The sequence below is a fragment of the Ochotona princeps genome, chromosome 24 (genome assembly GCF_030435755.1).
Source record: "Ochotona princeps isolate mOchPri1 chromosome 24, mOchPri1.hap1, whole genome shotgun sequence".
NCBI classification, from domain to species: Eukaryota; Metazoa; Chordata; class Mammalia; order Lagomorpha; family Ochotonidae; genus Ochotona; species Ochotona princeps.
In genome coordinates this window covers 3,784,151-3,810,335 of record NC_080855.1, presented here as the reverse complement: position 1 = coordinate 3,810,335, position 26,185 = coordinate 3,784,151, and the positions used below count along the sequence as shown (strand labels likewise).

The 26,185-nt window shown below is 60.4% G+C and overlaps 3 protein-coding genes across 3 annotated transcripts in view; 1 reads left to right on the top strand and 2 right to left on the bottom strand.

Moving 5' to 3' along the window:
• Positions 1–5,336, top strand: part of USP42 (ubiquitin specific peptidase 42) — a 46,602-nt gene extending 41,266 nt beyond the window's left edge. Inside the window, exons 16-19 of the mRNA XM_058680280.1 lie at positions 386–1,771; positions 2,090–2,388; positions 3,901–3,938; positions 4,346–5,336. Coding sequence (XP_058536263.1) covers positions 386–1,771; positions 2,090–2,388; positions 3,901–3,908 — 1,693 coding nt within the window. The 3' untranslated portion in view covers positions 3,909–3,938; positions 4,346–5,336. The remainder of the gene's footprint in view (positions 1–385; positions 1,772–2,089; positions 2,389–3,900; positions 3,939–4,345) is intronic.
• Positions 5,337–6,863: 1,527 nt separating this feature from the next.
• Positions 6,864–24,597, bottom strand: CYTH3 (cytohesin 3). Its single transcript, XM_004599276.4, has 12 exons — positions 24,530–24,597; positions 22,826–22,890; positions 22,500–22,566; positions 14,550–14,668; positions 13,750–13,830; positions 11,575–11,687; positions 11,239–11,387; positions 10,809–10,920; positions 7,649–7,725; positions 7,504–7,575; positions 7,263–7,417; positions 6,864–7,182 (listed from the first exon to the last, which is right to left on the bottom strand). The coding sequence occupies exons 2-12, from the start codon at positions 22,861–22,863 to the stop codon at positions 7,110–7,112; spliced, it is 1,056 nt and encodes a 351-aa protein (XP_004599333.1). The 5' UTR covers positions 22,864–22,890; positions 24,530–24,597; the 3' UTR covers positions 6,864–7,109.
• Positions 22,842–26,185, bottom strand: part of LOC118757795 (small integral membrane protein 10-like protein 2A) — a 74,685-nt gene continuing 71,341 nt past the window's right edge. Inside the window, exons 2-3 of the transcript XR_009247551.1 lie at positions 24,530–24,612; positions 22,842–22,890 (exon numbers count right to left, since the gene is read on the bottom strand). The gene's annotated coding sequence lies outside the window, so the exon portion shown is untranslated. The remainder of the gene's footprint in view (positions 22,891–24,529; positions 24,613–26,185) is intronic.

The following is a 26,185-nucleotide window of genomic DNA, read 5'->3' as shown; positions in this document are numbered from 1 at the left end:
CGATTGCGGTGGAATTGGTGGGGGGTTCTGGCGAGTGCCATCTGTTTGCTGAGGCTCCGTGGCAGGTGCCAGAGCAGGAGAGGCCACCGCCGGCCTGCTGGGGTCATGCTGCCCACAGGAGGTCCGCAGGGCTGACCGCACGAGTGTAGGCGCGGTGTACCCTTCGGGCTCACTGTTTTTTTTTTTTTAATTTGTTTTTTATTATTAATTACATTGCATTATGTGATACATTTTTATATGCACTGGGATTCCCCCAAACCCTCCCCCCACGGTGGATTGCTCCACCTGTTGCATTTCCATAGTTCAAATTCAGTTGAGATTCTTTCATTGGAGGTGTTTACCAAGCATCCAGTCCACGGGCTCACTGTTGCTCTTTTTGTCCTAGCGGCAGCTGCCTGGCACCGGCGGTGGAGAGCACCCCAGAGGATCCCACAGCAGAGCCCGAGCCCGAGGCTGGGGCAGCGCCACCGGAGACATGGGACAGGGCAGCCGGCCCCGTGGGGAGCAGCCGGAAGGCCCTGCCGCCCTCCGACCCTGGGGGCGCCCCCACCAAAGAAGGCCCTGACGAGGCCTCTGCAGCAGCCAAGGAGCCCGTGCCCGGGGCCAGCGGCCTGTGCCCCAGCCCCCAGCCTGCCGCTGGGGACAGCCAGCTCTGCCAGCAGGACTATGGCAGCTGCTCCGGGGCCCCTGGCAGCCCACCACAGGAGGTGACAGGGCCTCTGGCGGGCAGTCCCTCGGACCCAGCGCCCCTGGAGAGGGCAGCTGAGCTGAGCCCAGTGCCCACGGCATCTGCCGAGGCTGCCTGTGAGCGCACACTGTCAGTGCACCTCAGCGGGGACCGGGGCTGTGACCCCCAGGGGCCTGCCACGCCCCGTGCCCAGCCGGCCAGGACCGCAGGAAGCCAGCCTGAAGGGGGCTCCAGGCAGAGCCGCGGGGAGAGGGGCGAGGAGAGCAAAGGTGGGCACAGCGGCCTGGAGCGGTCTCCGGGTAAGGAGAGAGTGGGCGGCCCGCGGAAGGTGGACCGGGGCCACTACCGCACCTGGCGGGACCGCTCCTCCAGCGGGGAGCACGCGTGGGAGAGCCGCGGCAAGACCCCGGAGCACCGGCACCGGGAGCGGCACTGTGGCCGGGAGCGGGCCCGGCCCGAGCGCCACCCGGCCGAGCCCTGCGGCGCCCAGCACCCCCTGAGCCCCGGCGACCGGCACTCCCTGGGCACCTACGGCCACCACCACTCACGCCCCAGGAGCGCCTCGGCCCAGGGCTGGAGCAGGTGCCACCCATCAGAGAGCGAGCACACGTGGGCCCGGGGCAAGTACTACCCGGACAGGATGCGGTGGGACAAGTGCAGGTACTACCACGACAGGTACGCCCCGTACGCGGCCCGGGACTGGAAGCCCTTCCACAGTGGCCGGCCCTGCAGGGACTACCGCTGGAGCAGCCGGGGCTCCGAGACCCTGGCCAGGGACAGGCAGCGGCACCACGCGCACGGCACCCGCACGGCCACCACGGCCCCGGGCCCCGGGAAGGTGGCCCAGGTGGCTCACGATGGCGCTGCCAGCCTCGCCGAGCGGTTTCACGAGCACGAGGAGCTGCGGCCCCGGAAGCGGAGGTACGGCAGTGTGGACGGCGACAGGAGCCATGACAGCCACGCGGCCAGGAAAGCCCCTCGGAGCCCGCAGAGGGACCTGGTGGAGGAGCCGAAAGCCAAGAAGCACAAAAAGTCGAAGAAAAAGAAAAAATCCAAAGATAAACACCGAGAGCGGGACTGCAGGTGAGAGGGCGCCCGCGGGGACTGGCTGGCCCAGCCGTGCCCACTGCCCTCGGCCCGGCCCTCCAGGGTAGGGACCCTGCGACCCGGGGCTGGGCCGCCAGCTCTCTTCTGGCCAGTGGAAATCTGAGTGGGGCATTGTGCTGTTTTGAAAACACTACCTTGTGTGGGGGAGTGCGGGGGAGGGCAGGACTGTGTGGTCCCTGGAGCTGGCCCGGACAGCCGGGTGCCCAGGGTGCCCGGCGGGTTCCAGGAAAGGCGTGCCGGGTGGTCCCCGGGGCGGCCTGGCTGGCAGTTGGCTGACGCCGGCTGCTTTCACAGGCATCAGGATTCAGACCTGGCGGGAGCAAACTCGGACGCGGACCTCCACCGCCACCGGAAGAAGAAGAAGAAGAAAAAGAGGCGTTCGAGGAGATCGCGGGACTTGGCGAAGGCCCCTGGGCGAGGCCTGCCGAAAGCCACGAGCTGTGAGACTGGGGACCGCTGGCACAGGGCCGAGGGCAGCTTCCCGCTTGCCGCTGCCCTGCCCGGGGAAAGCCTGGGGCCTTTCCGCGAGAAAGCCCAGCAGCTGCGGCTGGAGGGCAGGGCCAGCAGGTGTCGCCTGTCCGAGCATGGCCAGGGTAAGAGGTGCTCCTTGGGACTGAGGAAGTAGACTGCCCAGTGTGGCTGGTCGGTTCTTTTGGGGGAGGGACGGGATGGGAGAGTTAGGGTGCTGGGTGCAGGAGAGGACGGGGCAGGCGCGCTGGGGGGCCAGCCCCCACCTGCCATGGTGCCAGGGTCCTCGGTGCCTCAGACCATTCGCTCAGAGCTGGACCCTGCTGGGAAGTGCAGGTACAGGCCTGGGGGGCTGCGTGTTTGCCTTGTACAGGACATGGGTTCTGTGAGTTGAGGTGCAGGGTGTGCAGCTGGCGCCTCCCAAGGCTGCCCTGAGCGGGGGCGTGGGTGCTGCGCGCTGGGTCTCCCCTCGCCTAGCACTGCCCTGCTGCCTGAGGGCACCTGGGCTGGTGTCGTCCTCGATCATCCCCAGGCACTGGACCCTGGAAGGAGCCCTGAGCCTTGCTGTGCGCTGTCTGGGGACGCATAGGCACAGCCGGGCATACCTGCAGATACTGCCAGGGCCTGGGGGCATAAAGCTGTTGGTCCCCTGCCGCCACCCAGGGCCACCATGGCCCATGAGGGTGTCGGCTCTTTGTCCTGGGAGAGGCCTATCTCCTCCAGCGGCCACAGCCAACATGCACTGTGTGTTGGAGGGACAGATGAACCCCAGGGTGAGGTGCGCAGGCCTGGGTGGGCAGCAGTTGCAGCTCAGAGCAGCTTGAACTGCTGTTGGTAGGTGGGGCACCTCGCTGGCCACGTCTGCACTCACCGTGCAGGGGAGGTGGGAGTGGGTGCTGGGCGCTGTGTGGAGAGGCCCCGGGGGCCACAGCTTCCCACTGCCCAGTGCTAAGGGCGAGCCAGGGCAGTGGTTTCTCTTACAGAGTTAAATTTATCTGTGAATTTGAAAGGCAGAGTTAGGAGAGCGAGACTGACAGCTCATCTGCCAGCTCACTTTTCTGATGGCCTTTAACAACTGGGACTGAGCAGAGCCTAAGCCAAGCGCTTCCTCTGGTCTGCCACATGGATACAGGGTCCCAAGCATGTCCTCCGCGGCTTCCCCAGGCCACGAGCAGGGAGCTGGATGGGAAGTGGAGCAGCCAGGCTGCTCCTTCCGGCGGGGGGGGGGATGTTGCAAGGCTTGGCTTGACTCACTGTACCACCATGCTGAGCCTGTGCTGTCTCGGGCAGGGTCCCACAATCTGCCAGGACACCCCATCCTGGGGGCCAGGCCTGAGTGCCTGCACAGTGCCAGGTGGCATCTCACCTGGGAGCCTGGCGTGCTCCTGGAGCAGGCAGCCTCTGCTCTAGCCCCGCAGAGCACTACAACAGGGGGTGCTCGTGGGTGTCGGGCCGCCGCCTGCACTGCCTCCTTCCCCAGGAAGGACCCTAGTGCCACATGGAGGCCTTGCTGCATGGGTCAGATGGGCTTTGTGCCTGCAGTGGGTGTGCTCATGCCCACTGCCCATGCACAGCGCAGAGGGCAGCACCGACTTGGTAAGCCTGGTACTGAAATGTTTCCTGATTTTGCTTTCCAGGTGATTGAAAACTCAGCCTCAAAACCCCACTAGTCATGGTAAGCTGCTCCCCTGGGGTGCACTCTTGAAGGGGCTGTGGGCACAGGGTCATGCAGCTCGGCTGCAGCCCACCAGGGGCAGCCTGTGGACTCAGAACCAGGCCCTCCACTTGCCAGGGTGCCGTGCGGCCCTTCCTCCAGGCAGTGGCCCCATCAGAGCCTGCGGGGTGCTGCCTGCAGCCACACTTGCTGGGGCAGAGAGCCACTGTGAGTGGCCGAGTCAGGCCTGGCTAGCATTTGGATGGGTGACCGGAGGCCTGGCCGAGGTGAAGGCCACTGCCGGGTGCCAGTGGGTCTTGGGAGGCGCTGGGCCTCAGTGTGAGCGTCCCTCAGTGAGGGCACAGCTGCTGGCAGGAGCTCGGGGAGGTGGCCACCCCAGGCCCCAACGCCTCCCACCTCTCTTTCAGATTGACCGTGTTCAACAGAAGCCATCCCCAACCCAGCTTAAATTATAAACACAGAGAGTAACCTTGTCCAGATCTGCGTGGTGCTGCTTTGGTAAATACTGTACAGATTTTACCATGGAGAATTTTTTTTTTTTAGTTTTTACCTTTTCTTAATTGCCCTTATTCCAAGTGGACGAACACTTTCTACAACCGTGGACCCTTGTAAGATACCGTGTACAGAGATCACCTTGAAGATAACGCCCTGGAACCCAACATCTCAAATGCTGCTTCCTTCAGCCTCAGGTCGACCCTTCACGTAATGTCCCCCCACGTCAGGCACCTGGTGCAAGGCCGAGCGGGGGGCCGGGAACCACACGTACAAAATGACGTCGGTGTGTTTAACTTAAAGACTTATTTAAAGAGCCGCACGCGCTCAGGCAGGCCTGCGAGGGCCCTCTGTCATCCGTAATGTCTGACACTAGAAACTAATTGGCTTCATATTTTAGTTGTATTCAAGATTTGAAGATGTATTTTATAGACAAGTTCTGTTTTTGAACTTTGTGGAACTATTCCAATCAATTGACCAGTTATGATGAGTATTTACATTATGAATGTATAATCCAAACATTATTTGTAAAGCCTACAGTATGTTTTTATTACATAACTTTTTTATACAGTGTCTCTTGTCTTGACTATATGATACTGGAGTCTGAGTTGTCAGCTTGGTCCCTTAAGGTTTCTAGTTACAGACAAAATCATACTGTGATTTTATTTTTACTATGGATATGCTATCAAACTGTGATACAACTCACTGGTCCTGCATCAGGAGACGGGGTGGGGAGAACTGTATTGAATACAGTTGTAGCTGAATAATCTGTATGGCTTATACAGTTTGTGTTGTTCAGAGATGTCTAAAGTTTGATCTTTGTTTTTTTAAAGATTAAAAGCACTTGCCCCACTGTAAATATACAGCATGTAAAATTTATATAGTATATAAACAGCAGCGAAGTCATCAGCCTGTGTCCGTTTTTCACTCGGGAGGGCTCCCGCGTGGGGAGCTGTCCTCGGCTTCTTCCACGAACACAGGGTCAGAGCCCTGCCAGTCAGCAGCTGCTAATTTTACCAACTGTTCACTTTACAACAAAATATCAATATATATTTTGATATTAATAGAGTTTCTTCATGCAGGCTTTGGGAGTATATACACAATTACAGATGCTCCAGAAGTCAATACACATGTACATTATTTACATGTCATAACTCAGTGCTGTAAATAGAAATGTTTTCTAAGAAAAAAAAAAATAAGAAAAGGAGAAACCACGGTGTGTGGTTTCTGGTCCACATCAGACCTCACTGGGTGGCTAAGCACGAGTAGGCAGATGTGACAGGCATCGCTTTCTAGAAGCTTCCCCCATAACCAGCCCCTAGTGCAGCACTGCCTGGCTGGGTTGGGAACCCAGCAGACACCCGCTGACCCCGAGCAGGGCCTGGTGGGAGCGGCTGGAGGCCGGGTGGCCACTCTGTCCCGGGCCCCTCGGCGTGCCTCCGCATTTGGTCTGCATCAGGACTCTGTCTTTGGCCGGAGAGCTGGGAAAGACAAGTCACTTACAGAGTGTGGACGCCAGGCACGGAGGAACCCCACACGCTGCTGCAACTCCCGTGGCAGTGGCTGGGCTGGCGTGGCGCCTTTACTCGTGCAACAGCAGCAGCTCCACAAGGGCCCGGGCACAGCTGGCGGGCACCGCTGTTCTCGGAGGCAGATCCAGGCTCACCACTCCCAGCGCCACAGGACCATCTGGGGGGACGGGCAGAGGCTGTGTCCCTTGGGTGGGGGTCCGGGTAGCAGTCCTGCTGGGCAGGCCAAAGCCCAGTGGTGTCCACGCCACCCAGGCACTTGAAGGATGCCATGGTGGCTGTTCTCACGTGGAGTGTTGCGACAGTCATGATCCTGGCGGCCCAGAACAGGAACAGGCCAGAGGCTGGAGGAGCAGCGGCCACTCACCCCAAGTGCAACATGGCCACCTGCTGAACGTGGCTGCAGGGTGCGGCTTCAGGGCAGGGCACCCACAGGCCATGCAGGCCGCTGTTTGCTCTCTGCCCCTCACCCAAACCACGAGCATGTTTTGGGAGTTGCCCGGCGATGGTGAACCAGGCCTGAGGCCTGGGGCCGGAAATGGAGCACTGGCCACAGCTGCTCGGCCCTGGACACTCGGCTTCCTGTCCAGGCCGTCACCACTTCCCTACTTGGGAGAAGTTATGAGGCCAGAGGTGAGGGCTGCGCTCATGCCCGCTGGTCACCTCACCTGGTCCCTAAGGGGCCATGCCTGCCCTGGCACCCACTGCAAGCCACCTCCAGGAGCTGTGTGTGTGTGTGCCTGTGGGTGTGTGTTCAGTGCACAGCATGTACCTGTGTCCAGGAGTTAAATTTATAGCTGCCGTTCTAAAAATACTACTGTTAGAAAGCATCTTTTGTTATAGCTTCAGAATATAAAAGGCATATAAAAGCTATAATCCCATATATGAGCAAAAGAATTCTGAATAAAAACAGTGGTAGCTTTTCCGTTCCCATTTGATATAAAACAGTGGCTTCTAGAATGTTAGCACCACCCAGCCCAGCACGAGCAGCTGACGGCCGTGGCCGCTTCCAGGCGGGTGGGGAGCGCAGCGCTGTGACCCCGGGCGTCGGGCAGGGTCTGCTGCCCCTGCAGGCTGCCAGCAGAGGTGCGGCGAGGGGTCAGTGCTGCGGGGGTCGGTCCGTGTGCCTGCTGCAGGAGCCTGGGCAGTTCTATTTCTTATTGGCAATCCTCCTCTTCCTCGTGGCCAGCATGTCATAGAAGGGGTCCCTGCTGATACTGGCCCTGGGGAAGGAGGAGAGCAGAGGTCCAGGAGCGCCCCCCACGCCCTGAGCCCGGCCAGCCCGCAGGTGTCCCCCCCTCACCTGATGGATTTGATCCACTCGTCCTTCTCCTCGGGGCTGGGCGCCGAGATGCGGTACACCACGTGGTTGCCCTCCACCACGCGGCCATCAGCCTCGGTTTTGCAGGCCTTGATGACCTGCCCTTTGTGGCTCGGGTTGTAAAGCTCGAAGCAGTTCTGGGGGCGGAGAGGCGGTGCTGTCAGGGGCGCCTGGGCCTTGGCGGGGGCTAGGGAATGAAGGGGAAGGTGGGGTTGATGCTCACAGGTTTCCGTGGGTCCTCCACCTCCCTGATGCTGAGGTTCTCCAGTGGGATGATGCCCCGGGGCTCCTTGTCCTAGGACAGAACAGGACCAGCGTCAGGCAGGGCCCGGGGTGCCAGGGCGCAGGGTGGCAGGGCCGCCACCTACCGTGGTGAACTCGAAGTAGTAGAGGCAGTTGTCGGTGAGGATGAACCAGCGCCGCTTCCAGGTCTTCACGCGGCCGCCTACGAGCAGAGGGGCGGGTGAGGCCGGATGGCGTGAGGTGGGCGCCAGCGGCTGAGAGCCTGGGGCCGGACCCCCAGGGCCTGCTTTGTCAGAAGGGCTTCCAGGAGCCCCGCTGGCATCTCCACCTCCTCCTCGGGGACAAGGTCAACATTGTGAGCACGGTCCTGGGCAAGGTGTGTGGCTCTGGCCATCCAGGGCCCCACATGCACCCTCACCCCCGGGGCGACAGCTGCCCTCTCCACGGCCACCCGGGATCACCCAGATGACCCATGACTCTGGCTTCCTGGAAGAGTTAGTTGGGATGGATAGGCGTAACCCCATGAAATGGCAACAGGATGAAGTCGGTGCTGGCTGACCGGTCCGTCAGGCCTCACCCGCCATGCGGGCACGGTGAGCACGTTACCCTGCGACCCATCAAAACTAGACCCCCTCACCCGCCTGGGGAATCAGGAGATTAAATTACTTCTCTAACAAGATAGAGAGCGAGCACACAGAGGCACACAGACACACACACACACACACACACACACGCTCGGCCCAGCGGGAGCAGCCCCACTGCCCACCACACTGGCCCTGGCTCCTGACCTGACACCCGCCCCTGGTCACAGCCCGAGACCCCCAGCACCGGGTGACGTGGCTGCCCTGCCCTTCACGGACCCTGGGAAGCCACGGGGAAGGCCCAGGATCAGGGGAGATGCCGTGGCTACCTGAGCCCCAGCTTCTTGGCAGGCAAGGAGATACTCTACAGGGAGCCCCCCTGGAGCCCCCCATGACCACCTAACCCCAGATCTGGGTGTGGCTTTCATCCCCACAGCTCCCAGGAGTCCCTGACCCAGCAGGGCCCCAGCCCTCCTTTCTGAGCCAAGGTTCCCATCTCCGCCCGCACGACCACAGCCATGTTCACCACGTCCGGTGGTGAGCTGGGGACAGGCAGGCTTCCGTGTGGAGGGAGGGAGGAGGAAGCTGAGCCTGTGCCCTCCAGGGTGCCCAGGCTGTGACAGCAACCCCAGCACCCTTCACAGGCGCCTCTCTTGCAGAACCCAGGTATGGAACCAGGTCCTTGACAGTTGCCAGCCTCGGCTCTGCCAAGCTGCTCGCAGCCCCCAGCTTGGCGGGCTCGGCCTGGGACTTGCTCTTGGCTGCACAGCAGGTCCTCTGAGGCTCAGAAGCCCGGGGCCTCACTGTCCAGCCTTTCCTTTCGTTCCTATTAAAGGGAGCAGACTGGGCCTGGTTGAGCACTTGGTTCAGCGGGCACCGGGGTCTGCCATGTCGCCATCGTCAGCTGCCAGGGAGGAGGGTTTCCTAGAGAGGCCTGAGGCTCCCAGGGCACCCTGTTCACCCAGGGGTCAGGGTACCCTGTGCCCACCCCATGGACGGGAGCTGGACCCCCATGACGAACATTCACTGTCTCAACAGACGTCCTGCTTCCCCATTGCTGGCACGCGGCTCACACATGCCCGCACACGCATGTGCACATGTGTAACTTGCCCCTCCGTAGAAGCGCACCTTGGACCACATCCTACTGCGTTTGCACAAGCCCGGCCTCAGGCCACTCGTGGATAACCGGGTAACTCCAGGCACTCCGATGCCCCTGCACACTAACACCCACACCACAGCCTGCGCTGCAACAGACCAGCTGTGTGGTCACACCTACCCAAACACACAGCTGGGGGACCACGTTCTGGATGCCACCCACCTGCAGCCAAGAGGCCCGTGCCCGGCATGCCTGCCCATGCCTCAGTGCAGCAGGACCTCCCTCCAGCTCAGCACCCCCCGCTGCCCTCGGCTCTCTGGCGACTGACCCCCGCCCTGCCATGGGCTGGTGCCAGGTCTGAAGGGGGTGCAGCCCACCTCTGCAGAGAGCTTACCCTCCTGGCCCCTGGCATCCCGGTCTGCCCTGCTGCCACTGCTGGCGTGCAGCCTCTGGCTTCAGCCTTCACCCCCGAGGACAGTGGACAGGAGGCTGTGCCGCCAGGCCCTGCCCAGGCAGAGCCACGCCCCTGGCCATCTACAGGCTACCTCGGCCCCACCCTGTGTACTGCTGCTTGGGCCAGCTCAAGTTCAGCACAACCACACAGATGCGCCACGCACAGAGCTGCTGCTCCAATCCCAAATTACTGCCCAGGGCTGGCCCGGATACAAATGGAGCCGCTGCCCCAGAGGGCGCCCGGGCATCAGTCAGCCGGGGCTGCAGGGCAGCTCCCAGGCCAGGCTATGGCAGAGGCCCACAGCCTGCAGAAGGCCGGTGGGGCCCGGCAGGGAGGGAAATGCCCTGGGCAGAAGCCTCCAGAGCTCATGGTGGACCCATAGGCGCTCCCAACACTGTCAGCTACCGTGGCTGGGCAGTCAGATCTGCTCAGCCTACAACCAACACCTGCCTCAGGGAAGCTGTGGGAAATATTCATGTCTTTCTTTGGCCTCGTGGCAGCAGGCTCCCCTCAACAAGCTCCAGTCCCAACCCCCAGTCAGCCCTGTGCCTGAGCTCCTAGGACTCCCATCGGGCGTGGAAGCCACTAGACGCGCCGGTGGTCCCAGCACCTGCGAGCATGCATGGCGGGTTAGTCTGAGGGCGGGGGGAGGCTGAGGGCCAGGCTGGGTCTCGGTTCCTCTCGGCTGCAGGTGGCTCCGGGCCCTCGACCACACCGTGCAGGACGCTGAGCCCAGCGCGTCCAAAGCCACATGGATCGGATGGATGGCAGCCACAGATCGGAGCATCACACAGACCAACGTGAGGGACAGGACCCGGAAGAGGAAGGGGCCGCCGCGGTGAGGCGGAGCGGGCGCCACGGGTACGTACCTCCTAACGCAGGACAAGCAGGGACAGCCCGGCACAGAACAGAAAGGTGGGAGCCACAGGCAGAAGGAAAACAAGAAGGCACATTGAAAGCACTCGTCAGAAATCTCAGCCGCACAAACCAGAGGGAGGCACACGGCCGTCGGGGTGCGAGCAGAAGGCTGCCCGTCCGGACCCTGGCTCGGCAGCACGGGGCCAGGCCTGGCCTGACTGCTCTTCCTCTCTAGGGTCCATGGTGGTCGGCCGCGGCCTGGGGGCCACACCGCGGGGCGCGCGCGGGTAGCTCACCCAGCTTCAGCAGCCAGCCCTCACGGTCGGGGTTGAAGAATGTGTGCGTCAAGTCATTCCCGTCGTCCTCGGGGATCTTGAACGGCTCGTTCTTGATGCTTTCGTACAAGTTCTGTGGGCGGGAGGAGCAGCAGCTGGTGAGCGGGCCGAGGCCCTCCTGCCTTCCAGGCCACGAGGGCTGGGACGGGCGGCCACGAGGGCTGGGACAGGCGGCCACGAGGCTGGGAGGCCACGAGGGCAGGGACGGGCGGCCACGAGGGCAGGAGCGGGCGGCCACGAGGCTGGGAGGCCACGAGGGCTGGGGCGGGCGGCCACGAGGGCAGGGACGGGCGGCCACGAGGCTGGGAGGCCACGAGGGCAGGGACGGGCGGCCACGAGGGCTGGGACGGGCGGCCATGAGGCTGGGAGGCCACGAGGGGTGGGCGCTCACCCGCAGCAGTTCCTCGGGCAGGTCCCCGCCCTCGTTGATCCCGCGGTTCATGGTGATGAAGCGCTCGGCAGTGGGCTTGTCGCGCACGTTGTGGTTGTGCAGGCTGGTGTTGAGCATGATGATGGCGAAGGACAGCACGTAGCACGTGTCTGCAGAGGGGCGGATAGCGGCTCAGCGTGGGGACAGCCCCCCAGGAGGACCCACCCCGGGGCCCTGTGCAGGGGGCCTGGCCTGCAGCCTGTCCTCCCAGGCAGCAGGCCTGCGGGTCACAGGTCAGGGCGTGTCACAGGGCCCCTCCTGTGGGCTCAGGGACGCTGACAGGCCGGGGCCACCCACCTGTGGACTGGAAGACCCCGGGGTTGCAGAGGCAGTAGCGCGCAGCAAAGGCCTCCATCATGCGGTCGATCTTCTGTGCCTCCCCGGGAAGCCGGAAGCTCCACAGGAACTGCCTGCGGGAAGAAGGTTGCTGCTTCCTCCTGGGCTTGGGAAGGGGAGCCCCCGGCAGGTGGGGACTCTGGACCTGGGCACCGGGCTGCCGGGAGCCCGGCCGAGGGGGCCACGGGCATCTGGGGTAGCAGCTAAGAGGCCACAGGGCCTGGGTTTGAGGCCCGGCTCTGCCCCATGCAGGCAGCAGTGATGGCTCAAGCCGCTGGCTCCCTGCTTGGGCCTGGCTCAGGCCCAGCCACTGCGGGCATTTGGGGGCGCAAACTAGCAGACAGAAGCTCCCCATTAATACAATCAAATTAAAGCGAAACACACAGCCCCTGGGGCTCTTGCCCTCACTGTTAGCAACCCTGGCACCTCCAGGTGGTCTGCGGGGCCGCTGTGCCCACAGCTGCAGCCACGGGGTCCTCCTCCCAGACCAGCAGGATCTGCCGCTGCTCAGGGACCTGGCCACAAGCTGGGGCTCAGGTCTGCCCCGGCGGCCCACCCGGCCCACCTGCGCGCTGTGAGCCCTCCCCGCCTGGGCTTCCCCAGGCAACATGACACCTACTTCACCAGAGCTGCCTGACATCCAGCTGGAGCAGAACCAGGGCCTGGCCTGCTCCCTGTGGTCAGCGCGCCTCATGCCAGCTGTCCCGCAATGCTTGCCGCTGCAGTGATTCAGCGCAGGACGGGGTGGAGGGGGTACGGGTGAGGGCTGAGGTGGGCGCGGGTGGGGCTGAGGTGGGCGCAGGTGGGGCTGAGGTGGGTACGGGTGAGGGCTGAGGTGGGCGCGGGTGGGGCTGAGGTGGGCGCGGGTGGGGCTGAGGTGGGCTTGTAGGCCCTGAATACACTGCCAGGCACTCGGATGCTGGGACACTGATCCTGCCTTCCAGAAGCTCCGGCTCTTGGCCTCTCCCACAAGGTTCCTGGGGTGCTTCGTGCCTCGCCCCACCGCCCATTCACAGCCCTCTCAGCCAGGACCGCCCCAACAACCAGCAGCTGTCTGCAGAAGGCAGATCTGCACAGCGGCTCTCCTGCCCCATGTCCCATCTCCCTAATGAGGAAAGCCAGAGCCCTCCCAGCACACAGGGAAGCCTCCTCCTGCCCCTCCTGCCCCTCCTGCCCAGCCCTCGGCCCACAGCCTCAGTGACTGCCATGGGCTGCTGTCTGGAGCCCAGGCCTGTTGCAGTGGCTTCTCCAGGGATTTGCTGGCAGCCCCTGGTGCTGGACCTTGGAAGCACAGGTGAGGTGGCTCCAGCCACACATCCGACTCCCCAGGTCTGCACCTGTCTCTACCTGAATCAACCCGGGCGGAGGCTGCTGGAGTCGGGGGGCCGAGCACAACTCCACCAACACCTCCCCATGCGGCTCACGTAAGGTCAAGGAAAATGGGCCATATCAACCAGAGCGCAGGACCCAATCAGCTATGGCCATGACCCTCCCCTCCTAGGGCCAGCTGGTGGCTCCCTGCAGAGGCCTGTTCCTGTCGCTCTGCCCATGAGGGTCCTGCTGTCCCTGGGGAACCACTCAGGGTCAAGACCAAGAGGCCCGAGCCGGACCGCAGAAGGAAACAGCCAGACCTCTTTCAGCAGTGGCAGTGGTGCCTAGGAGCACTGCAGACCCCAGCAAGGTGACACAGTGTGGCAGTGGTGCCTAGGAGCACTGCAGACCCCTAACAAGGTGACACAGTGGTGTCCCCCTCTCTGATTGTGCAGTGACACAGGGGACAAGACTGGGGCCTGGTGGTGGCTTCTGATGGTGGGAGAGTCATACCCTCCTGGGCGCTCTGGGAGTACTGTGTGCCTGGAGCTTGGAGCCCAATCAGGTGGGAAGCGGGCTTGGGGGTGCCGAGGCCACGACCTGCAGAGCAGGCTGTGCGGGCAGGCGGCCTCGGTGCCAAAGGCAGCCAGGGCATGCAGAAGGGCGTGCAGACCACATGGAGGAGGTGTGACCCTGCCCTACACACGTGTCCACACCTGTCTGGAGTGGCTCAGTGGCATCAGCACTGTCGAGGCCTGTACCTGGAGTGACCAACAGGAGCCTGGGCAGGTGCTGCCTGGACCTCGGTGGCTTCAGGGCACCTACCTTAAGGCCTGGACGAGGTTGAGGTCCGCGAACTCATGAAGTTCAACGAAGGCCTGAAGCACCTTGATGTTGAACTCGTCCCTGGGGAGGACAGGAGGTGGCTGTGAGTCAGGCCCCTACTCTCCGGAACCCTGTGGCCCCAAAGTCCCTGCGTGTACCTTCAGGTGGTGACACGTGCTGTGGGATCCGGGCTCCCCTGTGCCCAGCAGGCCCCATGTGTCTGGAGGGCCGAGTCCCGCTGGGTGTCTAGGGCCCAGCTGTAACCCCTGTCTCCTGGGCCCTTGGCTCAGTTCTGGGCCAGGTCCTGCCGGCCTCACAGGAGGAGCAGTGGGTCCTCCACTTCCTCCCTGGGCTAGAACCTGCACTAACAGCTAGCAGAAGAAGCCAGTGGCTGTGCAAGCACTGGGCTTTGGTACAAACTGTCCTCTCCTGTCCCAGACAAGGACCTTCTGGCGCCACAGGCCTGCGCCCGCTGGCATCCTGCCCTCACTCTGCCAGGCGCAGTGAGTGGACTTCTCAGTGGAGGAGGCCAGGCAGGTAAAACCCAGCCACCTTCTACAAAAAAACTAACAGTAACCTTTAGGACCGTCATTCTGGTGGTTCTGGCCAAACATGAGCTGAAGCTGCTGCCAAGCTGGGCAAGGCAGAAGCTCCACTAGTACATCCCGCACCCCCGGGACACGGCAATCCCAGCCGGCCTCTGCACCCAGAGGCCTACCACAGGGGCGGGAGCAGCAAGTGCGTCCACAGCTGGAACTGGGCCTGAGATGGCCCGGCTCAGGCTGCTGGCCCGGCCTCACCTCTCCCCCAGGTAGTCCCCGATGACCGTCTTATTCAGGCCTTCTCCTTTGTACAGGAACTGGGCGACGTCTTCAGGTGAACTCTGCAGCAGGTCATTTTCTACCAGAAACTGAATTCCCTGGGAATGTTGGGAGGGGCTGGTCAGCGGGTCACACACGCCAGGCTGTCACTTGGACCACAGCCTGGCAGGGCACATAGCAGCGGCAGCTCCACCCCCACGCCCCCGCTGTGTCACCCAGCAGAACACAGGTCATCCAGCGGACGAACCCAAGCAGAACAGGGCACGGTAGGGGCCGAGTGTGGGAACAGAACAGCAGCCGCCACCCCGCAGCCTTCCCACCTGCGGGGGCGAGGGACATGCTATTTGTGATGGACACTGTAGTGGGCCTGACCCTCCCCCAGCATCCTCACTCAGAACTGGAAATGACCTCGTGACCTGGATCTGGCCAGAGATGGACACCCACAAGGGACGCCTGGGCAGGTGGGCAAATCCCAGAGAAGGGCCCCGAGGGCCGGCACTGCTGCCACTTGGCATGCCTTGAATGTAGTGACTGAGGTGACCACCTTTCTCTTAACAGGTCTATTTATTGATTTGACAGGCAGAGGGAGGGTTGGGGAGGAGTCAGAATCAGGAAGAGTCCACCTGCCGGCTCACTCCCTAAACGGGCACAGCGGCTGGGGCCGGACCAGGTCAAAGCCAAGATCTTCCGGGTCTCCCACGTGGGCACATGGGCCAAGGATCTGGGCACCTTCTACTGCTTTCCCAGACACAACTGGATCAGAAATGGAGCGGCCAGCAGTGCCCACGTGGGATGCTGGAGTCGCCGGCAGAGGCTCACTCCCACTGTATCCAGCACTGGCCCCTTACAAGGGAACACGACAAGCTTGGGGCCGGTGCTGCTGTGGCTACGGCGGCTGTGTGAGCACACCAGTGCCAGGTGCATGCCTTCTTACCAATTTACTGCTACCCCCAAGGCCAAAACCCCTGCCAACTGACACACTGGGCAACCAAGCCAATTCCACTTAGACCCCACGCCTGCTGAAGCGCCCACAAAGCTGCACCAGCATCTCTGAACCCCAGGGCCGCAGCTGGCTCGACTGGGCGACTCGGTGTGCCAAGTATCAGAAGGCCCGGGGCCATGACAAGAAGCTGTCCTGGAGCGTGGCTTCAGAGCCAGTCAGAGTCCCCGAGGGCGCAGGGGGCTGTGTCTGCCGTGGGAGCGGCAGCTCCCACACACACACTCCCACGTCGGGAGGGCTTCCGCCCACCCCCAGTCCATCTGCAGGTTTGCTATTTTTACAACAACACTGCACAGCCAGAGCAGCCCAAGAATTTCCAGAAACTGGAAACAACCCAATCGTGGGGCAGTGAGAGAAGAGGCAGACTCAGCCTGCTCATGTGTGCCTGCAGACCGTGGCTGCCATGGCAGGATGAGTTTCACAGCCGGGGCGAGAGGGGAGGAGATGCGCCAGGTGTGTCCTGATCCCACAGGGAGGCAGTGGCGCCACACAGGGTTCCCCATCAGGGAACCAGGGACATCTTGGGTTCATGCGGGAGGCGAACCTGCAGCAGCACAGGGCGTGTTGGTGGGTGCTGGGCTGGAGCACTGGCCACGGCACGTGCGCTCGCACCATGAGCCCAGGTGCAGCTGTCAGAGCTGGGGACCGCAGTGACTGCCGAGTGCTGCCCGCTGATCCCTGCCTGTGCCCACAGCCCAAGCTCACCAGGAGCGAGGCCTGGAAGGGATCCTGCTGGCAGCGTCAAGATGAGCCCTGCCGACCCTGTGTTGGCCCCAGAGCAGGCGTCAAGCCCCAAGGCCTCAGCCCCGAGGACCAGGGTGCCTGCCTGCGCCTCCCTGCCTTGTTCTGGCCTGCTTGGACCGCTCTGGCTTTGACCCACTTTCCTGATGGTGCAGACTCGCTCTGCGGCGTGCGACCCAGCACCTACTGAAGCCAAGCTCATCTCTCCTCACTAGAAAATTCTATCCCCTGCTCCTCAGCTCCGCCTTTCGGGGCTGTTAACCTGATACATCCAAGTCTGGGTCTAACTAAAGGCTTACCTAGCCCTGGGCCTTGGAGTCTGAGCATTTCATCTCAGTCTGGTTATAAAATAGTCCAAGATCTTAAGGCGCTCCTTCCCCTCCAGCTCCATTCTCTCCTCCAGGACTTTTCTCTCAGAGTCTGGGCTGCAGGATCCACGTGCCGTGACTGAGTCTGGGGCAAGAGTCCCTCTCTCCTGGCTGCAGGGACACCCAAGCTCGGGCCTGAGCCCCTGTGCCTGGGCCCCCAGCCCAACCTCCCAACCTCCGGGACTACTGCCTCTCCTGCCTCTGGTGAACCAGGGCCCTCAGACGCCCTCCCTGGGAAGGCGCCTTTCCTCCTCCCATGCACCTGGTACCCCTCTCAGTGTGTGCGGGCACAGGGCTAGGCATCCCTCTCGGGAGAGCCACTGACAGCTCACCTGGCGCAGGAGTGGGGGCTCTCTGAGCTGCCCCGAGACAGGATGCCAGTGCATGGCTCAGCAGAGGGGATAGGGCGGCCTGCTGCAGCCCCACACCTACTGTCTGAGCACTCCGTGCGCTCAGCTGACCTGCCATCTCTCTTCCCTAGGGAGGGCACCTCAGCCTGCAGCTGTTACGGGCTTCTCCGTTCCTACCACAGCTGTGGTGAATGGGGACTGACAGGGAGCAGCCCATCACGAAGCCTGCTCTCATCCTTACGAGACCCAGGCGCGCCCGTGGACTCCGGCAGCCTGTGGCCTGCGGCACTGCCACCCAGAGACCTCGCATGTCCTTCCTGCTCGGCCTCTGCTCTGCGGGTCATGGGCCCTTGGGGCGGGTGCCATCAATAGCTCTGGAGCCTGCAAGGCTGCTGCTGTGGCTCTGCAGGGACCATTGTGTCTCCCTCTCCACCCTAAAGCTCGCCTGAACCCAACCCCAAATGTGCTGACTGTTGGAGGAGGGCCTGCAGAAGGGGATCAGGGCTGGGACAGGGCCCTGGCCATACAGGGCTTGTGTCCTTAAAAGACACCCCTGGGCCCGGCAGCGTGGCCTAGCGGCTGAAGTCCTCGCCTTGAATGCACCGGGATCCCATATGGGCGCTGGTTCTAATCCCGGCAGCCCCGCTTCCCATCCAGCTCCCTGCTTGTGGCCTGGGAAAGCAGTTGAGGACGGCCCAATGCATTGGGACCCAGCACCCTCGTGGGAGACCCGGAAGAGGTTCCTGGTTCCCGGCTTCGGATCGGCGCAGCACCGGCCGTTGCGGCTTACTTGGGGAGTGAATCATCGGATGGAAGATCTTCCTCTCTGTCTCTCCTCCTCTCTGTATATCTGACTTTGTAATAAAAATAAATAAATCTTTAAAAAAAAAAAGAAGACACCCCCTAGCGTGAGTGAGCTGCACAGTGAACACCCAGAGCCCCGCCTCCAGCCCAGAGTCACCCCTCCAGCCCAGGCCACGGTGCTCTGCTCCTGCAGCCTGAGGGGCCAGGAACAATGGTCGGGGCCATGCCCACAGAACCAGCAAGGTCCCCATGTAGACTCAATGTACCATTTACTTTAAAAAAAAAAAAAAAGACTTGGGCCCAGCGGCGTGGCCTAGTGGCTAAAGTCCTCGCCTTGAAAGCCCCGGGATCCCATATGGGCGCCGGTTCTAATCCTGGCAGCTCCACTTCCCATCCAGCTCCCTGCTTGTGGCCTGGGAAAGCAGTTGAGGACGGCCCAATGCATTGGGACACTGCACCCACGTGGGAGACCCGGAAGAGGTTCCTGGTTCCCGGCATCGGATCGGCGCGAATTGGCCCGTTGCGGCTCACTTGGGGAGTGAAACATCGGATGGAAGATCTTCCTCTCTGTCTCTCCTCCTCTCTGTATATCTGGCTGTAATAAAATGAATAAATCTTTAAAAAAAAAAAAGACTTTTATTTTTTATTTATTTCAAAGGCAGAAAGAAGGACAGAAAAAGAGATCTTGCACCTGCTAGTTCAGTCTTCAAATGGCTGCACCAACCAAGGCTAGGCCAGGCCGAAGCTAGGACTCCACCTGGGTCTCCCACATGGATGTGGGCACTGAATTACCTAGTCTACCTGCCTGCCCAGGTGCACCAGCAGGGAGTTGAACCAGAAGCAAACAGCTAGACTGTAATCATCACTAGGACTAGGGATACGGGTGTCACAGGCAGAGGATTAACCTACTGTGCCACAACACTGCCCCATCTACTTTCATCAAGTAAAATAACCGAGTTACCAAATCGAATTAATAATACAAAAATAGTGAGTTGGGGGTCTGGCAGGGTAGCCTAGTGGCTAAATCCTCACCTGGCAACTGCCAGAATCCCATATGGGCACCGGTTTGTCCCCTGGCCACTCCACCTCCCTTCCAGCTCCCTGCCTGTGGCCTAGAAAAGCAGTGGAGGTTGGCCCCAAGCCTTGGGACCCTGCACCCATGTGGGAGACCCCAAAGAAGCTCCTGGCTCCAGGCTGGCTCAGCTCCAGCCATTGCAGCCACTTGGGGAGTGAACTGGAGGATGGAGGTTCTTTGCGTCTCTCCTTCTCTCTGTAAATTTGCCTTCCCAATAAAAATATTTTTTTTAAAGATTTATTTATTTTTATTACAAAGTCAGATATACAGAGAGGAGGAGAGACAGAGAGGAAGATCTTCCGTCCATCCATTCACTCCCCAAGTGAGCCGCAATGGCCGGTGCTGCGCCGATCTGAAGCCAGCAACCAGGAACCTCTTCCAGGTCTCCCACACGGGTGCAGGGTCCCAAAGCTTTGGGCCGTCCTCGACTGCTTTCCCAGACCACAAGCAGGGAGCTGGATGGGAAGTGGGGCTGCCGGGATTAGAACCGGCGCCCATATGGGATCCCGGTGCGTTCAAGGCGAGGACTTTAGCCGCTAGGCCACGCCGCTGGGCCCCAATAAAAATATTTTAAAAAAATAATTAGAAAATAGTGAGGCTGGTCTGGGCGTGCTGGTAAGACACCACTGGGAACACCTCCCCCAGCAGAGTGCCAAGACTGGAGCCCAGCCCCACCTCTGTTGCAGCTTCCTGATGTGCAGCCTGGCAGGCGGGCTTCTGTCCCCCACGTGGGAGGCTCAGGTGGAGCTCTAGGTTCTTGGGGTCTAGCCTGGCCCGGTTCCAGCTGCTGTGGCATTTGGGAAACGACCCAGCAGATGACAGATATCTGTCTTTGTCTTGTTCAAATCAAATGAAATAACAGGGTCCTATGTGGTGACTCAACAGGCTAACCCTTTACCTGCAAGTGCCAGAATTCCGTATGGGCACTGGTTCGTGTCCTGGCTGCTCCACTTCCAATTTAGCTGCCTGCTTATGGCCTGGTAAAGGAGTGGAAGGCAGCTCAAGGCCTTGGGACCCTGCACCCATGTAGGATACCTGAAAGAAGCTCCTGGCTCCTGGCTTCAGACTGGCTCAACTCTGGCCATTAAGGCCATTTGGGGAGTCAACCAATGGATGGAGGGTTTTGTTTTTTGTGTTTTTCTGTTTCTCCTCTTTGTAAATCTGCCTTTCCAATACAAATGATTTTTTTTTAAAAGCAGAGAACAAGAACTTTTGAAACTGTATTAGGAAAAGAAGATGCAAAATGAAGCCTATGGAACAACTCCCCACATAATCCAGGCAAAGCAGACAGAAGCCAACTTCCCTGGACATGGTCCTGGCTGCCCTGGCCAGACCCAGGCTTATCACAAAGTTTCCTGGGGTACCTGCCCTGCTCAGGGGAATGCCTCGGATAAAGACACCATGGCTGGCCTCGGGCCCCCACGTCAGGACAGCCCTCCCGAGGCTGCTGACACAGCACCTGCCCAGGGCCGCCGTCACTCCAGACCTGATGCAGGTAACCGGGTCACAGGAAGCCAGGTGGGAGCAGGCCAGGTGGACGGCAGGAGCACGATGGGCGTTCAGGCTCAAGGGATTACGGGGTGAGGTGGGGTGGGGTGAGGTGAGGTGCGGTGAGGTGAGGGGCAGTCTCACCCCTACCAATGTTTGTGTCTCTTTAGGGATGATTTTACCCCAGCATTTGTCGGGCTGCCCCGGGGGCTCTGCAGAAGCAGCCAGCAGATCTTCCCATCTGCCCGTGCCTCTCAGCCTTTCAGACACAGGGCGAACCATGCGTTTAAGAAAAGCTACAGTGTTCGCGGCACCCACTTCTTAAACATCCCAAAATGCTGCCTCCTGGTGTGACAATTCAGCACTGTGAACCTGACAATTACTAACCCAGAGGGCCACACTGGTTCTGTGGGAGCGAGCTTTTCATACCCAGAATGAATCTGAGAGAAGCTTACTCTAAGGGAGACCGTCGCCACAGGCTCTCGGGTTTGGAGCTCACAGTTCTGGGTCAGTGGCCCCTGGCCCGGGCCTGGTGCGGAGCGGAGGGGGGAGGGAGGAGGGGGTGGACAGGAAGTGGAGAGAAAGCAGCTGAGTGCGAGAGCCTTCCAAAGCAACTCCCCCAGGCCTGTCTTCCAGGGGCCCAGGGACCCTAGGCCCTCAGCCGGCTCACCGCTATGCACTGCACTTGGGCTGGATCCCCCAGAGCGCCGCCTTGGGGTCACCCTTTAGCACAGGAGACAGTGCGACAGGGAAGCTAGGATCCGACACTTGCATTCTCGCCTCTGAGGCAGAGCTTTAGGAAGGAAGGGCAGAGGTGCCGGGCCCAGAGGAGGCCCAATGTCACCACTACGAGCAGGAGGCAGAAGCGTGTCAAACTCCGCAGAACGGCCCTGGCCCTGGGAGACAGTCGGCGGGGCTCAGGCCTTGCACAGCGTAACTCCTGCGGGCAACAGACATTTACTGAATGAGCAAACAATTAACCGATTAGTACAGGGGCTCAGCGCCAGGAGAACCAGGAAAACATCAGTGTGAACAGCAGCCCAAGACCACAGGCAACAGGTGCTGGGCTGTGGGCGCCTTCCACGGTCACGCAGGCCTTTCCCTCAGCTAGGAGCCTGTGGCACAGCGTGCTTAACCGCCACCTGTGATGCCAGCATCCTATAGGAGCATTTCCCACCCAGCTCCCTGCTAACATACTCAGGCAGGTGGAAGATGGCCCAAGTCCTTGAGCCCCTGTCACCCACATGACAGACCCGCCAGAGGCTCCTGGCTTCAGCCTGGCCAGCCTTGCTACTGCAGCCTCCTCTTCCCTCTAACCTTGCCTTTAAATAAATAATGAAAGGAAAGAAAGGAAGCAAGCAAGCAAGCAGGCCCAGCGCGGTGGCCTAGCAGGTAAAGTCCTCGCCCTGCACACGCCAGAATCCCATATGAGCGCTGGTTCTAATCTCAGCGTCCCTGCTTCCCATCCAGCTCCCTGCTTGTAGCCTGGGAAAACAGTCTAGGACGGCCCAAAGCCTTGGGCCTGCACCCGTGTGGGAGACCAGGAAGAGGCTCCAGGCTCCTGGCTTCAGACTGGCTTGGCTGCAGCCTTTGCAGTCACTTGAGGAGTGAATCAACGGAAGATCTTTCTGTCTCTCCTCTTCTGTATATCTGACTTTCTAATAAAAAATAAATCTTGGAAGGAAGGAAGGAAGGGAGGAAGGAAGGAAGGAAGGAAACAGAAAAGCACACATCACTGTGTGCCCGGGCTCCGTGGCATGATGGAAGCTGCCAGGCCTTCAGCTCACACACGGGCAGCTGCCTGTTTGGGGTTCAGTGCTTTGGGATGTTCTCAAGACAGGCTCGTGAGCCAAGGCTGAGGGCGCGCTTCCCTGGAGACGCTGCCTTCCTGAGGGGGGTGTGAGAAGGTGGAGCCTCGAGCTGATGTGTGTGCACGCAGGTCCCGCCCCCAGCTGTCCTTGCTGACCTCCCCTGGGGGTCGCTCAGGGGACTCCTGCTCACCTCACCCCTGAGCAGCCCCCTCTTGCAGCTCCAGTCTGAGCAAGTTCAACCCAAGTCCTCACAAATCACTCGACTGCCATTGCCAGATGAGGTCTCACTCACCTTCTTGGGGTCCATGTTGAATTTCTTCCTTCCCATGGCGATCTGCTTGTTCCTCTGGGTAGTCTTGCTGTTGGTGTGAAACGATTAAAACCATCAGCAGCACTCTCGGCGCGGTCAGCCAGGACCGGCACGTCCCCCCGGCCACCAAAGCACGGCTCCTCCAGGCCATGGCAAGGTTGCGTCCGGGCAGATCACTGCTGCTGGACCTGGGCCAGATAGGAGCTGGGGGAAGAGGGACTGGGGAGGCCTCCCTGCCACTCGCCCTGGCTTGTGCCAGTGCCCAGCGTGCACTGGGGCGGGGGGTAGGGAGCGAGCCGGGGCTTTACCTCTCCTCCACGCACGTCAGGCTGTCGATCTCCGTCATGACCTCCGCAATCTCACACTTGAGCCTCTGTCACAAAGGAGGCGGCATGTGGGGGTCAGAGGGGCTGCCCCAACCCTTCCAGGACTGGGCAGTCAGTCGCCCAGGCCCGGCTTCCTGCAGTCCCCTGGGCATCGCAGGTACAGAAAACCAGGGCCTTCTCTGGCCGAGCCAGCACAACTCGGGAGCAAAACTATGTTCCCGCCTTTCTGTCAGAGGCAGATCAGAGACAGGAAGGACTGGGGCAAAGGCTGAGAAGCCTGCATTCCACGTGGGAGTCCCCAGACTCCTTCAGCACAGTGGGAAGTATCCCCTGTCACCTCCTGGGTCCTCTGGCTGCTGTGGGCATCTGGGGAATGAACCAGGGGATGGGTGAGCCCTCCAACTCTAGCCCTCTGCCTTTTGAATGTATCTACAAAATCAAGCTGAGGTGCTGGGTCGATGACATCCGCCCACGGGGAGCCGCGGACCCTCAGCTCACCGGCAGGAGCGCCCAGCACGGCCTTCCTCCACCCTTCCTTCCCAGAAAGCTCAAGAGGAAAGCCAAAAGCCTCCACAGTTGCGTGACTGAGCACATCAAGGTCTGAGTGATGCTCACTGCTCTGTGACGGGCAAGCATCACGGACAGAGCCCGGGCAGAAGGCAGGGCGGCCTGGACCTAGTGATAAGCCTGCCTCACCACCCTCTCTTCCCTGGCTGCGGCCCCACAGGTTGAGCCATCTAGCCCAGCCCCTCACCATCTGACAGACAGGCAGGTGTCAGAGATCCATCAAGTTTCCAGATCAATCCACATGCACTTCACAACGTCCAAGTAGCACACGCTTATCCTGCAGCCAGAGGACCCACGGCCGACTGTCAGACACCTGACTTTCTCAAGGACAAACGGCAATCCCAGAAGAGAGGTTTTGATGAGTCACCTCCCAGATGAAGACATTTTGACTCAGAACCCCGCTATTCCACGTGCCAAGGAACTTCACATGGGCAATGCCGGCTCCCAGAGAGAGTTGTTCTCTGGGACTGGGAACAGACCAGGCCCAACAAGGAGTGGGAAGGCTCCCAAACAGCCACATGTCAGACAGCGCCTCCAAGGAGCCCACGGGAAGGGGTCCGGGCAGCCGTGAAACTCGCAGGCACACCAGCTCTGTTCTCTGGCAACTCCTGCGGGGCCTCTGCAGCCAGGCCTGAGCAAGCACACTGATGTGGCGGGGACGAGGACCTGGTCTCTTCTTCCCTATTTCTCACTCTGCTCCCACCAGCCAGCAGGCACTGGGGTCACAGCTGGAACCCAGTGGGGGATGAGGCGCATCCATGCGTTCAAAGGATGTCTGAGCTCCAAGAACGTAGCTGGCGAGGGTCTAGGTGCTGGGGATGCTGGTAAACGAAACAGGGGCTTCCTCACCCAGTGTTGGGGGTGGCAACCCATCAGCAGGTGTGGGGATGCTTAAATGCTCATCCATGACTCTGGAGCCCCCTGCAAGGAACCCAGGACCACCTGTCCGGCCTGCTACCCGAGCGTGCACCATGGGTGAATCGCTGAGAAACCTTTGGTCTTCTGCCTCGGTCCACTCACGTGGTTGTTGCACACAACCAAGTCTGCATGGTTCGGGGAAGTTACTCTATTTACTAAAATGTTGCCCAAGCTCAAAAACAAAGATTTTTTTTTTTTTACCTCGATGTCATCGATAAGTTCTTTTTTCCTTCGACGAATGTCCAGAAGCTCTTCCCGCTCTTCTAGCGAGAGGTCTTCAGGAACTGGGAAAGAGGCAAAACAGGATCACGCACGGACACCAATACACTGCCACAGAGAGTGAGCCAAACACGAGAGCGCTGGCCGGACGGCAGCTGGGGACCTTCCTCCCAGAGAAGCACAGAAGGAAGTGGAGAGGGCAGACACACGAGGGCAGGGTCAGCCTCCCAGGCACGGGGTGGAAAGACGCCGACACAGCCAGCCAGTGTGCGAGTGCCCTCCCTGCAGCAGCACCTGGCCAGCTCCAGATCCAATGACAGGTGTGGGGGCCCCCGCATCAGCCAGGCCACCCCGCTGCGCTCATGGCTCCCAGCACACTGCTCAGTCCTCCTCCCCAGCCTTGAGAGAAGCCTCTAGTACACAGACCACACACACACACCAAAGTTGAAAGGGGCTCAGTGGGGCCTGGCGGCGTGGCCTAGCAGCTAAAGTCCTCGCCTTGAAAGCCCCGGGATCCCATATGGGCGCCGGTTCTAATCCCGGCAGCTCCACTTCCCATCCAGCTCCCTGCTTGTGGCCTGGGAAAGCAGTTGAGGACGGCCCACACGGGGACCCTGTACCTGCGTGGGAGACCCGGAAGAGGTTCCAGGTTCCCGGCATCGGATCGGCATGCACCGGCCCGTTGCGGTCACTTGGGGAGTGAATCATCGGATGGAAGATCTTCCTCTCTGTCTCTCCTCCTCTGTGTATATCTGGCTGTAATAAAATGAATAAATCTTTTAAAAAAAAAAAAAAAAAAAGAAAGGGGCTCAGTGGCCACACCTGGGGCTAATGCTGGGGCCCGCACACCTCACAGAACCAAGTGACTCTGTGTGTGTGTAACCCAGAGGTGTCAAAATATACTTTTCAACTTCAGCTGACTGGGGAAAAAACCTGCAAGGAATCATAAATCGGCATAGTCACCTAGCAAAGCGATTTGGTAAGGTGTGCTAATCAGCTGGATGGGCAGCCTACGCTTGAGCTGTGCCAGGTGTAAGATACCGGAAGAATTCCTGAGCCCTGCATCAGTGGGAGTGTATAGTCATGTCAACAAGCATGCCTGACAGATGAAAAGATCGGGCCTACATGCCCACGCAGAGCACGTAAACACTACGTGTACTTGCGCAACGGAACCCCGAGCGGTAAGGGAATATATCGTGTTAAAGTAATGTCAGAGGTTTCCTTTGCTAATAAGTATCTTTGGTCTTCAATCTGATTTTTTATTTTAAAATCTTTTTAAAAATATTTTAAAGTTAAGCAGAGCTCTTTATTCTTTAGTTTAATAACCATTTCCAGGGACTAGCACTGTAGCACAGTGAGTTACGAAGCAACCTGAGATGCTGGCATTCCCTGTGAGTGCTGGCTTGAGTCCCAGCGGCTCAGCTTGCAATCCAGCTCCTGCTAAGGCACCTGGGGAGCCAGCAGAAGCTGGCCGAAGTGCTTGGGCCCTGCCTCCCAGGTCAGAGACCCTGTTGTAGTACCATGTGCCTGGCTTTCTAATAAAGTTACCACACCAGGTATACTTCTGCTGAGAAAGGTCACTGCTTTTCAGTAACTGAAGCCAACACTCAAAAGGGAAACTCCTGGAGCCTCCCTTCC